The 16,287-nt window shown below is 36.9% G+C and overlaps 1 protein-coding gene across 1 annotated transcript in view; it reads right to left on the reverse strand.

The window, feature by feature from the left end:
* Positions 1-1,144: 1,144 nt before the first annotated feature.
* Positions 1,145-16,287, reverse strand: part of ADAMTS20 (ADAM metallopeptidase with thrombospondin type 1 motif 20) — a 216,070-nt gene continuing 200,927 nt past the window's right edge. The window contains 2 exon segments of the mRNA NM_001110539.3: positions 1,145-1,234; positions 3,451-3,555. Of these exon segments, the coding sequence (NP_001104009.3) occupies positions 1,145-1,234; positions 3,451-3,555 (195 nt within the window).

The following is a 16,287-nucleotide window of genomic DNA, read 5'->3' on the forward strand; positions in this document are numbered from 1 at the left end:
TAGATTCCACTGTGGTTTTTTTTTTTTTTGTTTTGTTTTGTTTTGTTTTGTTTTCAGAGTAGGTCTCCATAGAAAAATATTATTTGTCTACATGTCTTTCAAAAGCATATTATTATATAATACATGGTTAAATTATCTGCATGAAAAAAACTCTTAATACCTGAGAATTTGCCATTTAATAGTTAATTTTTATACTCCTTTATGTTCTGACTTTGAGAAACCTCTGATATAAAATAACTTAAACATCTCTAATAAAACTTTTACATATGTAAATATATTTTTATGTTTACCAAAATAAGATCTTCAAAATTAAAAGAATTCTCACATATTTCATTAATAGAATACAGTACATAACTTTGAGAAAATAAATTTTTAAAGAATATATATACACACACAAGAATTATAAAGGCAAAACAGAATATAAAATTATAAAAACAATGTATTGTTCTTGTAAGTACAATCAAATTTGAGGTAGATCTTAAAAATTAAATTATATCATATCTTTATTATACCCACAACATTTTTTATTTACTATTTACCCCAAACATACATTTTTAATACACAATTTGTACCTCATTTTGAGGACTATTTTTTTAATTGAAGCACCGTAATCCACAAGTAAAAATTAAAGGAAAAATAAAACAAGGTATCTAAACTGTATGAGTAGAAAGTATAATGGCTCTGTGCTTTTTTATGTAACTATTGATTTGCTACTTGTCAGAAAGATTAAATAATGTTTATAGCAATTTTGAATGTTTATTATCCTAATATTTACTTGCTTCATTTTAGCTAGTAGAATAAACATTTCATTGTACAGTACAAAGCTGAGCAGAGATTTACACATGTGTTTATAGGTATAAGATAAGTGTGATCCAGTCCAAGATGTTAAGAGCAGCACTGTCTTGGTATAATTCATTCGATCCTGGTATTCTCTATTATAAATTATTATGTTCTTTAAAAAAATCCTGATTAATAGAACCTTATTAAGCAGTTATTTGAATCCCTGATGAGCACCCTGAAAAAAGCGCAGAGACATATTAGACCTGGAAATCTCGGGAAGGGAGAAATAAAGAAATGAGCACCCGTTATTTGAATGTTCCAGAGAATATCTCCTCTTTAGGGCATGCATCCCCCTTCTAAATGTTCATATGACTTGAATTGGGAGACCAGTAGTCATGTGAGGAAGACACTTTCCACAGTACCCTCCACACTTGCCGAAAAATCTGGTTCCATCCTGAAAATTGGAAGAAGAAATATAGAAGAATCTTATACAAGCTGATATCTGCATGCAAATAGCAGAAAAAGCAAATGCTTTGAATCATATGGCTAAAATCATTAGAGGTTTCCTATAAGAATTGCATTTGAGGTCAAAGATCATACCCTTTTGATATTGTTTGAACTGGTGGACATGGGAAAGTTAAAGGATATTAGATAACCTGAGATTCATTTTAGCTAATTGAATATACCATACTATAATTTAGACAATTTAAATCTCAATTAAGATTTAAATCCAATCCACATATTTCAATCTCAATCCACATATTTTTCATCTAGGTCTCTATTTGCTTCAGTGAGTTTATTAAAACCTCTCCCAATTTGCTATCCAATATTTACATAAATTTACATAATGTTCTCTTAGACCAAATAAAAGAAGGATATTGTATAAACTTGACTTTAAAGGTATATAATTCATATTCTAGCCCATTTATTTCAAACATCTCGTGGAGGCGTTAGAAACACACTCTGGAGAAAAGTATAGAAGGTGGTAAAATGGAGAAAAAAAATTAAAACTGTGCTGAAAGTAGTCATTAGAATTAGAAAAGAACTAAAATGGGAGATTGTTCCATAAGCAGAGCAGTTCACTGAGGAACAGGTGACAGAGGTGGGCTGAAGCGGGTTGGTCAGGACGTGATAGATGCACTCTCGAGATGCCTTACATCTTTAGGTCTAAAAGTGAAGACTGAAGACATTTCTAGAACATGACACAAAAACAGGTTAAACTCCTATCATATCTGGAAAAGGTAATTTTTAAAATCTAAGGGAGTAAAGATAGAGAAGAAAACTGCAGGTTCTGGGGACATTTTGAGATGGAAGAATGTTTTGAGAATGGAAGCTTTTGAAGTTACCTTTTCTTTCTAAAGCAATTTTAGCTCTGGAGAACCTGAGTACACAGAGAAGGGAAAGGCAGTAAAATCTCAGAGTTGAATAATTCCCTATTCCCTCTGCTGTAGTAAGAACTCAATCTTCATTAAACTTATTGGCACAGGAAAATATGTTTGCATTTCTGTAAGTATATCTGGATTTTACCAATCAGTTTCACACCGGGCATCAGATCTCAAGAAATAGTTATGTGCAACCTTTATGATTGAGATAGAAGTTCTCAATGAAATAAATAATGAATTAATATTTAGAATAGAAGTTAATAAAAACACAAATCTTTTGTTAAGTAAAGCCCAATTTTATCATCTTCAGAAACAGAATGTTTTAAAGGCTATGACTATCAGAATACTAAGTTTCATTTATGAGAAATATTTATATAAATAGGAGTATAACAAAAATCACTTTTATCATAAGAAATAAAAATCATAAAACATTAGAGTATACAGAGGTTGTTGCTGGTGCTAATTTACGTGTAATATAAGTGGGAACACATATAACCTAGATCCAGATTTACTATGGGCAGGGCTATGTTATCTAAGACACAATAACCGTGAGTAATAGAAAGCATTTCTTGAAGTGTACATGTTGGAACACCATACCTGCAGAAAATTAAGTGGATTCTATTTGGATAATACGACGTGTGCTATAGTTATAATAATTATATAAATAAACTATACAAATAGTTATAACTATATATATATAAATACTACATAACAGTCTATATTTTTACAAATAAAATAACAACGTTACCTAGATAAAGACAGGAAAACATGAGTACAACATAAATACATAATCCTAATTCTTGAAAAAACTGTGAAGAATATTTGTTAAATGACAAGGGTCTCCAACACCACCCCCATCACTAAAACAGTGAGGGAAGAAAACAAAAATTAACACTCATTTTGAAATATTAAAACCTGTAAACCTTCAGTAATTAAAGTATAGTAAAAAACATACCTTTTTTGAAGACCTGTATTTCAAGTCATTAGCTCCAAACTTGAGATAGACAAAACCTATATGTCCTGGCATTTGGCAATTTATGTTCAGACATCTATAGCCCATATATGGATTCATAAGTATACAAAACCTACACATGCACATTAATACAAATGAATCCTGTTTCATTTCATAAATTGATGTTGTGCTCCATTATATATAATCTACCCATTATATGCAATAACTCTTTAGTCATCAATTTCATACAAGTTTACATTTAAGGTAGAGAGCCTTTAATGCTAGTTCACAGCACAGAAGTATTTCAAACAGGCTTTTTGGTCCTGCAGGACTTACCTCTGATCTCCGTATGCTGACAGAGGTATAACTCCCCTGAGCAAGCCACTTTGCTGTGTTGGATATCTTCATCCCAGTTCCTGCTAAATTAATGCTAAACTGTCCCTGGATTGTAAATAAAACAAACAAAAATAGATGGAATTTATAAATATTTAAGAATGCTCTTGGCTAACAACATCTGAACAGGAATTATATAAGGATGGACTCAAGATACTCTTCAAGGGTCTTTTATAAAATGAAGGAATATCGATATAACCTTACTGTAAAGAAAATGAACCAGTTAAGGACTTTGAAAATTGATTACAAATAAGTCTTCTGAATTGCAAGTGACAACTGAATTAATACTATATAATGCTATTTGTGGAGAAGTAACTCTGCCCAACTCCAGGACTCTATGATTTGACAACTAGAGCTAATGGTCCTGTAGAAATTAGTAAATCCTGACAGAAATAGCGTTCATGGGGACCAATATTTGCTGCACTTTAACATTTCTACACTTTCTATTTTTGACCCTTCATTGCTAACTTCTATGATGTTTCACCTATTTGACGTGTTTTCCAGAATCTCTGTTATTGCCCCATTCCTTTTGTGATAAGAATATTACTTCTTAACTCACCACACAAAACTATCTAACATAATATTATTGTCCTGGCAATTATATCCATTTTAAACACCAAAAACAGTGTTTAGATGTGTGATGCCACATGGTTTACACACATTATGGTGTGTGGGTCCCCTATGAGCTTTGTGATCTAATTCTTTCCAAGTACAGGACCATTTTTATGTCAAAATATTTCAGACTATCTTTGTTAACTATTAAATTGCAATGTTAACTGAGAAAATGTGTGATTAAAATAGGTAACACTTGTGTCACATGTATATAATTTTACAGTACAGATTTAAACATTGAAAAGTAGAACTTATAAACAAGTTCAGTCTACTGACAATGTTCAGTATGCATATAGATTCAGAATAATACTAAGACAGTCTTCAATTACATCACAATATCTCAATGGCTTAAGACTCATAAATCTTTAGCAAGACTGTGACGAAACACTGGATTTTATATTATATGAATGAAAATATTATCTTGTCATAAAAGCAAAGTCTAAATAAACTCTATATAATGTGAATTATTAATATTGCTAAAACAATTAGATATCAATTTAGTCATTAACTTGGATTTCTTAGCAATCTTATATTGTATATTTCTCATTTAAAAACAAATAAAGATCAAATATTTGTATAAAACAACGACAATAAATGGAGAATTTTCCATTGCAGAAATAATTAGTTTTAGATAAATTTCAAAGACAATTTATCATATACAACATCACTTGGTTATGAAATTTAGAATATGAACTCTATGTCAGCTTCATTGCTATATTCCCAGAGCACAGAACAGGGCCTAAGTTCTCAATAAGTGTTTTCAAATGGATGAATTAAGTGCAGCATTAAAAACATTAAATAGTAGTATTATAAAAGTAAATACACAAATACATATATAAAACTCTTCAGACTCTATAATAATGAGTGACACTAAAACTAGACAAAGTAGTATTTTATGTTCACAAATATTTGAATAAAAAGAATTGATTCTTAGGATATATTATTCCATTTGATACTTAATCAACCTGATACAGGTTTTGCACTGTATACCTCCAATCTCACATTCCTTCTCAGATAGGCTTTTCACCAAAAAAAGTTATTAAAAAATGAAAATATATTCTATCATGTAAATTTCTTGTAACCAGATGCTCCTTGAGTGCCCGGATTGGACCATGCAACCTAATACCTTTTTTCCATTCTTCCATTTGTTCTCTACCTCCTTGATCAACATGCCTTAAAAATATTCAAATGTATATACACTAGAAGTAAAAGGAATGAATCTGATGGACTACCAACAGCCTTAGGTGGTCATTAACACAATTAGTTGAGTCTAGAACTATTGATTGTTCCATTTCTCTGGACTAATTTTCATGAGCTTTATTTCTGTTCTTAGTCCTCACTTTAAAAACTACATAATACGATCTCAAAAAAAATGGTAAAACAATTATCTGAAATTTGGTATGATGTTGACGGAGCTGAAAATACATCTCACTCATTTGTTCAAAATTAACTGACTGGCAGAGATGGTGTCAAGTACCATAAGAGTTCAGACAGATCTCACTCTAAATCTGTCAAGTGAAATAGCATATGTACCTAAAAAAAGTAATTCAATGACAGAACTATAATAAATAAGTGAATAAATGTGTTAATTAATTCCAATACTTCATTTAAGATTAAAATTTAAACCTCAAACCTAATCTTTAACCTAAAAATTGTTCAACACATAAGGTCTCTCTATCTCTCTGTCTCTCTCTCTCTCACTGTCTCTCACTCCATACATGCATATGTAGTGTGAAATGTCAAGAGAGTAGATACGTAGTATGAAACTTATCTCCTCTTCTACCCTCCTGACATTTTGAAGAAGCAGCCACTACACAAATTAAAATTTCAGCAGCCAAATCACAAATGGAAGGTAATATGATTCAGAAGACCTAGGAATTCAATAAATTGGAATGTTTATTCTTGAGTAACTGGCTGTGTCAAAGAAAAAGGTAGGTATGGGTATAAGATAGAGGAGAAGCATATAGATAGATGCAAGTTTTAACGTTTCACTTCTTGGATTGACTGGTTGGTTCATGTGTGCTCATTAAATAATTATGTTTTAAAGTTTTTAAATGTACTGTACACATTTTATTATGTATGTACTCTATAGATCTAATATAATACCAATACAAATTTTCTACCCAGAATCTTTATAGATACAGAGAGTTGATTCTAAAATTTATAAAGAAAGGCTATGGATATAAATAGTTGAGATAAGTTTACAAAAGAAGAATGGAGCTGGAGGACCCATACTACTTTGACACTTATCTAAAGCTATCCTAATCAAGACATATGGTGTTGGTGAAGACAGACACATGTAGATCAAAGGAAAAAAAGACCCACATAAATATGGCCAGTACTTTTGACAAAGGTAGAAAGGCAAATAAGTGGAGAAAACATTGTCTTTTCAACATGTGGTGTTAGAACAATTGGGTATCTATATGTTTTTGACTCAGATGAAAAATTAAGTCTATAAATCCCCCAGACTTAATACAAAATTTAATTCAAAATAAATTGTAGGTCTAGGTGTAAAGCATAAAACTATAAAAAGTTTTTGAAGAAAACTTCCAAAAGGAGAAAAATCTTAGTAATTTGAGTTTAATGATTTCTCAGAAACGAGTCTAAATGTACAGTCCATAAAAGAAAAATTTGACTTTATTAAAATCGAAAACTGCTTGGTGAGAGATACTTAAAAGAAAGAAAAGACAAGGTTTGGACTAGAATGCCATATCCAACAACAGACTTGTATCCAGAACATATAAAGAGCTCTCGAAACTCAACAGTAAGAAAACCAACATCCCAGGTTTTAAAATGAGTAAGACTTGAAAATGCATATCACCAGCTGGGTGCGGTGGCTCACACCTGTAATCCCTGCACTTTGGGAGGCCGAGATGGGTGTATCACCTGAGGTCAGGAGTTCAAGACCAGACTGGCCAACAGGGTGAAACCCTGTCTCCACTAAAAATACAAAAATTAGCCGGGCGTGGTGGCAGTCGCTTGTAATCCTAGCCACTCAGGAGACTGAGGCAGGAGAATTTCTTGAACCTGGGAGGCAGAGGTTGCAGTGAGCTCAGACTGTGCTGCTGCACACCAGCCTGCGTGACAGAGCATGACTCTGTCTCAAAAAATAAATAAATAAATAAATAAATACTTAAAAATGAGCATAAAAAGACAAAGGACATAAAAAGAGAGCAGGGGTAGCAATGTTGATAAAAGACAAAGGAGAATTTGAGTCCCCAATCATGAAACTATGACAAGGAAGTGCTGAAAGTAATAATCCACAAAGAAGACATAACGCATAACAAATATTATGTATCAAATCATACAGCAACAACTTTTATGAAGCAAAATCTATGAGATATGCATGGAGACACAGATAAGGGAGGGGACCACCCCTCATATTGTCTTGTGCCCAATTTCTGCCTCCAAAGAAAGAAGAAGTAAAAACTAAAAGGCAGAAATGAAATCCACAGGCAGACAGCCCAGCGCCACACCCTGGGCCTGGTAGTTAAAGATCGACTCCTGCCCTAATCGGTTATGTTATCTATAGATTACAGACATTGTAGAGAAAAGCACTGTGAAAATCCCTATCCTGTCTTGTTCCAATCTAATTACCATTGCATGCAACCCCCTGTCACATACCCCCTGCTTGCTCAATCAATCACGACCCTTTCACGTGGACCCCCTTAGAGTTGCGAGCCCTTAAACCAGACAGCAATGGCTCACTTGGGGAGCTCGGCTCTTGAGACAGGAGTCTTGCCTATGCTCCCGGTTGAATAAACCTCTTCCTTCTTTAATCCGGTGTCTGAGGAGTTTTGTCTGCGGCTTGTCCTGCTACACAGACACACCCTAATAATAGGAAAAATCAATATACCACTTCCAGTAACAAGAGCGATCAAGTGAACAAAAGGATGTGATTTAAACAATGTAATTGAAAAGGTAGATCTTATGGATATATATTAAACTCTACACCTTGATAATAATGAATACATATTCCAAATATCTCACAACTGACTTTTAACATTCAAACTGGATGCTGGCCATAACCCACTGACATTAGCCAAATATGATTATTTCTCTTACTTTTATGTAATTACCAACCAGTTAAAGAGATCCACATTACTTTTGTTTTTAAAAGTTTTTGTGGCTTTGCAAAAAGTACAAAACATTTACTTTACTTTTGACATATGCATTCTAAAGCCATACCACGCTCCTTAATTTCATCTCATATTGCAATGTGGCAAAGTTTATTTTCCCTAAAAAGTGCCATATGTGTCCATACTCATTTTAGCGTTCCTATCCCAGACTATCCTGTCACATGCAAACACAGAGGATGGGGGTTTGATGAATCCCAAACAACAGTATAAGTTCTGTGACATCAAACATCTGGAGAGTATTCATGCAGATGCTGTGTAACATAACACAGAATCTGGTTTATATATTGACAGAACATCTCCAAAAATATTGGGCAGTTTGTATTTTTGGTAACAGTAGCTTCAAGCAGATAAATACAGGCTGAATATAGAAAGGCACAGCTCCTTTTGACAGCATGTGTCTATGCCCAATAACATCTAATTTTGGAAATGGAGCGTTTCTGAAATTTGCGTTTCAGAAATACCTAGAAAACCATGCAAGGGAGACATCTTGCCCCAGTGGGCAGGAAGAGCATTTTATTACTGGTTCTGCCTATGACTTTCTTAAGGATCTTGGACAGACTGTTAACATGGAATGTCTGTTTCTTTAGTTATAAACTGGGTAATCTCAGTTTACAGCTATATAACTTTTTCAAGATCTTATAGGGAAAAAAGGATTACAGAGAAATTGGAGAAACGGAGTTAGAAAGAAATGGAAATAGCTATCTTATTATTTAAAAACCTGATTGTGCAAATATCTCATTCAAATTTCATGTACATGAAGAAATATTTTATTTGTAATAATTGGGTTTCTGTTCAGATATTTCCTATAAGGAAAGTTCATTAATAAAATAAAAGAAAATTTGATTCCATTTGACAGTTATATGATTTACTTGTATATGCATCTCCTGAGATTTTCTTCATGTCTCATTGACCAGACCTTTCCCAATTCAACGAGTAATGACAAGGACCAGATTTCCAGAACTGGGTGACCTTTCCAAAGTAACAACATTTGTTAGGCTGTATTAGCAGACTAGGTTCCATTGTCAATTTACTTATCTCTAATTACATCAAATATATGACCAGAAGGCATAGCTTAAAAGGAGGATGGGTTGTTGGACAAGTTGACCAGTCTTGAGATAGGTTAACCATTGTAGAATGTATAATCGCCATTTAAGAGGGTTGGAATGGATGTGTCACCAACAAAAGACATCTACATATCAAGGAAAAAACTGTTTAGAATGTTAAAAGTTTTAGATTACACATCCTTGACTTAAGAACAGGTATAAAAAGAGACAGTGCAGGACTTCAGGAGAGGAGGGGCTCAGCAGGGAAAGGACAGTCCTGGGAAGGGAACTGAATAGAAAGTAGTAGGTCAGAGTCACCATGTTAGAGGTAGGTATTCATCACCAATATGGGTGAAATAGGGAATTGGAAAGAAGAATGGACATAAATAGAGCTAACCAGCCTCAAAGATTGAATGAGAACATAGGATCCCTCTGCAAAGTTGCCTGCCTTTAAAAATACAATCATGTGAGGAAGCACTTCTAGAATGGTGATGTGAGGAGCCCATGGACACTCTCTCCAGTGAAACAAACACGACTGGTGAAAATTATAACTATAACCACCACTTAAAGTCTCTGAAATTTGTTCTATGGTTATATGGAAAAGGAAGAAACATTTATTCAAGAAAATGTATTAAATCTAGGTAAGAACAGTGAGAATCTGTGGCATCTGAAGCATGGCTCACCCTCTTTTCCTCCCACCTCAGCAAGATGATCGTTCTAATCATGGTGAATGTAGTTAAGGATATAGGACTCCATTCCCCCCCAGCTCCCTGTTAAGGCTATGGTTTCTCTTTGAGAGGGGCAGGCCACCAGCATTTCTCATTCCACCCAGCTCTGTACTGCAGAAGTTGAATTATAGGCAAGAGTAGCTGAGAGTCTGAAGCTCCCTTCTTCCACCCGGTCCCTACTCACAGAGCAGTCAGTCCACCCCAGGCATGGTAGATCAAGCACACTAGGCCTGAAATGTCCCCACAAAAAATCATTGGTAAGGCAGACACGCCATGCTGAAAAGGTCAAAAGTCAAGAAGACCAGGGATTACTGCCATGACTCAGCACTCCATTTATACAGCAGGGGTGTTACTCTGAGGAATGGGCCACTGTCCCTGTCCCCAGATCCACAGTATTGCAGAGCTTCTTCCCAGGGAGAGAATCAAGTTGTAAAAATAGGAAATTCACTAGCTTTTCCTATTGTGACTGAGCTTATTTGGAATAGAACCTGGAGAAGTTCAAGTCTAGGTACTCTATGGAAAAGAAGATTTTAGTGGTGTGTTGTTAAGAGGAGGGTAGTAGCTCAATGAAGGCAAATGGTAGATAAGATTGAAGTTTAACAGAGAGAACCAGAGAATGAGACAACTAACAAAGGCTCTTCTTGGGGACTTTCCTGATCTCAGAGACAGACTATAAGACTAATTGAGGCCATGGGGTCTCAATTTAATTGGATCAGATTATGGAGTTATTTGTGTCCCCAAAATATTGTTGAAAGAATAGGGAAATTGGAGGGGGCGGAGCAAGATGGCCGAATAGGAGCAGCTCCAGTCTCCAACTCCCAGCGCGAGCCACACAGAAGACCGGTGATTTCTGCATTTTCAACTGAGGTACTGGGTTCATCTCACTGGGGAGTGCCGGACGATCGGTGCTGGTCAGCTGCTGCAGCCCGACCAGCAAGAGCTGAAGCAGGGCGAGGCATTGCCTCACCTGGGAAGCGCAAGGGGGAAGGGAGTCCCTTTTCCTAGCCAGGGGAACTGAGACACACAACACCTGGAAAATCGGGTAACTCCCACCCCAATACTGCGCTTTAGGAAACAGGCACACCAGGAGATCATATCCCACACCTGGCCGGGAGGGTCCCACACCCACGGAGCCTCCCTGGTTGCTAGCGCAGCAGTCTGTGATCTACCGGCAAGGCAGCAGCGAGGCTGGGGGAGGGGCGCCCGCCATTGCTGAGGCTTAAGTAGGTAAACAAAGCTGCTGGGAAGCTCGAACTGGGTGAAGCTCACAGCAGCTCAAGGAAACCTGCCTGTCTCTGTAGACTCCACTGCTGGGGACAGGGCACAGTAAACTAAGACACACAGACACCTCTGCACAGACGCAAACGACTCTGTCTGACAGCTTTGAAGAGAGCAGTGGATCTCCCAACACGGAGGTTGAGATCTGAGAAGAGACAGACTCCCTGCTCAAGTGGGTCCCTGACCCTTGAGTAGCCTAACTGGGAGACATCCCCCACTAGGGGCAGTCTGACACCCCACACCTCACAGGGAGGAGTACACCCCTGAGAGGAAGCTTCCAAAGCAAGAATCAGACAGGTACACTTGCTGTTCAGAAATATTCTATCTTCTGCAGCCTCTGCTGCTGATACCCAGGCAAACAGGGTCTGGAGTGGACCTCAAGCAATCTCCAACAGACCTACAGCTGAGGGTCCTGACTGTTAGAAGGAAAACTATCAAACAGGAAGGACACCTACACCAAAACCCCATCAGTACATCACCATCATCAAAGACCAGAGGCAGATAAAACCACAAAGATGGGGAAAAAGCAGGGCAGAAAAGCTGGAAATTCAAAAAATAAGAGCGCATCTCCCCCGGCAAAGGAGCGCAGCTCATCGCCAGCAACGGATCAAAGCTGGACGGAGAATGACTATGACGAGATGAGAGAAGAAGGCTTCAGTCCATCAAATTTCTCAGAGCTAAAGGAGGAATTACGTACCCAGCGCAAAGAAACTAAAAATCTTGAAAAAAAAGTGGAAGAATTGATGGCTAGAGTAATTAATGCAGAGAAGGTCCTAAGCGAAATGAAAGAGATGAAAACCATGACACGAGAAATACGTGACAAATGCACAAGCTTCAGGAACCGACTCGATCAACTGGAAGAAAGAGTATCAGCGATTGAGGATCAAATGAATGAAATGAAGCGAGAAGAGAAACCAAAAGAAAAAAGAAGAAAAAGAAATGAACAAAGCCTGCAAGAAGTATGGGATTATGTAAAAAGACCAAATCTACGTCTGATTGGGGTGCCTGAAAGTGAGGGGGAAAATGGAACCTAGTTGGAAAACACTCTTCAGGATATCATCCAGGAGAACTTCCCCAGCCTAGTAGGGCAGGCCAACATTCAAATCCAGGAAATACAGAGAACGCCACAAAGATACTCCTCGAGAAGAGCAACTCCAAGACACATAATTGCCAGATTCACCAAAGTTGAAATGAAGGAAAAAATCTTAAGGGCAGCCAGAGAGAAAGGTCGGGTTACCCACAAAGGGAAGCCCATCAGACTAACAGCAGATCTCTCAGCAGAAACTCTACAAGCCAGAAGAGAGTGGGGGCCAATATTCAACATTCTTAAAGAAAAGAATTTTCAACCCAGAATTTCATATCCAGCCAAACTAAGTTTCATAAGTGAAGGAGAAATAAAATCCTTTACAGATAAGCAAATGCTTAGAGATTTTGTCACCACTAGGCCTGCCTTACAAGAGACCCTGAAGGAAGCACTAAACATGGAAAGGAACAACCGGTACCAGCCATTGCAAAAACATGCCAAAATGTAAAGACCATTGAGGCTAGGAAGAAACTGCATCAACTAACGAGCAAAATAACCAGTTAATATCATAATGGCAGGATCAAGTTCACACATAACAATATTAACCTTAAATGTAAATGGACTAAATGCTCCAATTAAAAGACACAGACTGGCAAACTGGATAAAGAGTCAAGACCCATCAGTCTGCTGTATTCAGGAGACCCATCTCACACGCAGAGACATACATAGGCTCAAAATAAAGGGATGGAGGAAGATTTACCAAGCAAATGGAGAACAAAAAAAAGCAGGGGTTGCAATACTAGTCTCTGATAAAACAGACTTTAAACCATCAAAGATCAAAAGAGACAAAGAAGGCCATTACATAATGGTAAAGGGATCAATTCAACAGGAAGAGCTAACTATCCTAAATATATATGCACCCAATACAGGAGCACCCAGATTCATAAAGCAAGTCCTTAGAGACTTACAAAGAGACTTAGACTCCCATACAATAATAATGGGAGACTTCAACACTCCACTGTCAACATTAGACAGATCAACGAGACAGAAAGTTAACAAGGATATCCAGGAATTGAACTCATCTCTGCACCAAGCAGACCTAATAGACATCTATAGAACTCTCCACCCCAAATCAACAGAATATACATTCTTCTCAGCACCACATCATACTTACTCCAAAATTGACCACGTAATTGGAAGTAAAGCACTCCTCAGCAAATGTACAAGAACAGAAATTATAACAAACTATCTCTCAGACCACAGTGCAATCAAACTAGAACTCAGGACTAAGAAACTCACTCAAAACCGCTCAACTACATGGAAACTGAACAACCTGCTCCTGAATGACTACTGGGTACATCACGAAATGAAGGCAGAAATAAAGATGTTCTTTGAAACCAATGAGAACAAAGATACAACATACCAGAATCTCTGGGACACATTTAAAGCAGTGTGTAGAGGGAAATTTATAGCACTAAATGCCCACAAGAGAAAGCAGGAAAGATGTAAAATTGACACTCTAACATCGCAATTAAAAGAACTAGAGAAGCAAGAGCAAACACATTCGAAAGCTAGCAGAAGGCAAGAAATAACTAAGATCAGAGCAGAACTGAAGGAGATAGAGACACAAAAAACCCTCCAAAAAATCAATGAATCCAGGAGTTGGTTTTTTGAAAAGATCAACAAAATTGACAGACCACTAGCCAGACTAATAAAGAAGAAAAGAGAGAAGAATCAAATCGACGCAATTAAAAATGATCAAGGGGATATCACCACCGACCCCACAGAAATACAAACTACCATCAGAGAATACTATAAACACCTCTACGCAAATAAACTGGAAAATCTAGAAGAAATGGATAATTTCCTGGACACTTACACTCTTCCAAGACTAAACCAGGAAGAAGTTGAATCCCTGAATAGACCAATAGCAGGCTCTGAAATTGAGGCAACAATTAATAGCCTACCAACCAAAAAAAGTCCAGGACCAGATGGATTCACAGCTGAATTCTACCAGAGGTACAAGGAGGAGTTGGTACCATTCCTTCTGAAACTATTCCAATCAATAGAAAAAGAGGGAATCCTCCCTAACTCATTTTATGAGGCCAACATCATCCTGATACCAAAGCCTGGCAGAGACACAACAAAAAAAGAGAATTTTAGACCAATATCCCTGATGAACATCGATGCAAAAATCCTCAATAAAATACTGGCAAACCGGATTCAGCAACACATCAAAAAGCTTATCCACCATGATCAAGTGGGCTTCATCCCTGGGATGCAAGGCTGGTTCAACATTCGCAAATCAATAAACATAATCCAGCATATAAACAGAACCAAAGACAAGAACCACATGATTATCTCAATTGATGCAGAAAAGGCTTTTGACAAAATTCAACAGCCCTTCATGCTAAAAACGCTCAATAAATTCGGTATTGATGGAACGTACCTCAAAATAATAAGAGCTATTTATGACAAACCCACAGCCAATATCATACTGAATGGGCAAAAACTGGAAAAATTCCCTTTGAAAACTGGCACAAGACAGGGATGCCCTCTCTCACCACTCCTATTCAACATAGTGTTGGAAGTTCTGGCTAGGGCAATCAGGCAAGAGAAAGAAATCAAGGGTATTCAGTTAGGAAAAGAAGAAGTCAAATTGTCCCTGTTTGCAGATGACATGATTGTATATTTAGAAAACCCCATTGTCTCAGCCCAAAATCTCCTTAAGCTGATAAGCAACTTCAGCAAAGTCTCAGGATACAAAATTAATGTGCAAAAATCACAAGCATTCTTATACACCAGTAACAGACAAACAGAGAGCCAAATCAGGAATGAACTTCCATTCACAATTGCTTCAAAGAGAATAAAATACCTAGGAATCCAACTTACAAGGGATGTAAAGGACCTCTTCAAGGAGAACTACAAACCACTGCTCAGTGAAATCAAAGAGGACACAAACAAATGGAAGAACATACCATGCTCATGGATAGGAAGAATCAATATCGTGAAAATGGCCATACTGCCCAAGGTAATTTATAGATTCAATGCCATCCCCATCAAGCTACCAATGAGTTTCTTCACAGAATTGGAAAAAACTGCTTTAAAGTTCATATGGAACCAAAAAAGAGCCCGCATCTCCAAGACAATCCTAAGTCAAAAGAACAAAGCTGGAGGCATCACGCTACCTGACTTCAAACTATACTACAAGGCTACAGTAACCAAAACAGCATGGTACTGGTACCAAAATAGAGATATAGACCAATGGAACAGAACAGAGTCCTCAGAAATAATACCACACATCTACAGCCATTTGATCTTTGACAAACCTGAGAGAAACAAGAAATGGGGAAAGGATTCCCTATTTAATAAATGGTGCTGGGAAAATTGGCTAGCCATAAGTAGAAAGCTGAAACTGGATCCTTTCCTTACTCCTTATACGAAAATTAATTCAAGATGGATTAGAGACTTAAATGTTAGACCTAATACCATAAAAATCCTAGAGGAAAACCTAGGTAGTACCATTCAGGACATAGGCATGGGCAAAGACTTCATGTCTAAAACACCAAAAGCAACGGCAGCAAAAGCCAAAATTGACAAATGGGATCTCATTAAACTAAAGAGCTTCTGCACAGCAAAAGACACTACCATCAGAGTGAACAGGCAACCTACAGAATGGGAAAAAATTTTTGCAATCTACTCATCTGACAAAGGGCTAATATCCAGAACCTACAAAGAACTCAAACAAATTTACAAGAAAAAAACAAACAACCCCATCAAAAAGTGGGCAAAGGACATGAACAGACATTTCTCAAAAGAAGACATTCATACAGCCAACAGACACATGAAAAAATGCTCATCATCACTGGCCATCAGAGAAATGCAAATCAAAACCACAATGAGATACCATCTCTCACCAGTTAGAATGGCAATCATTAAAAAGTCAGGAAACAACA

The sequence above is a fragment of the Macaca mulatta genome, chromosome 11 (genome assembly GCF_049350105.2).
Source record: "Macaca mulatta isolate MMU2019108-1 chromosome 11, T2T-MMU8v2.0, whole genome shotgun sequence".
NCBI lineage: Eukaryota > Metazoa > Chordata > Mammalia > Primates > Cercopithecidae > Macaca > Macaca mulatta.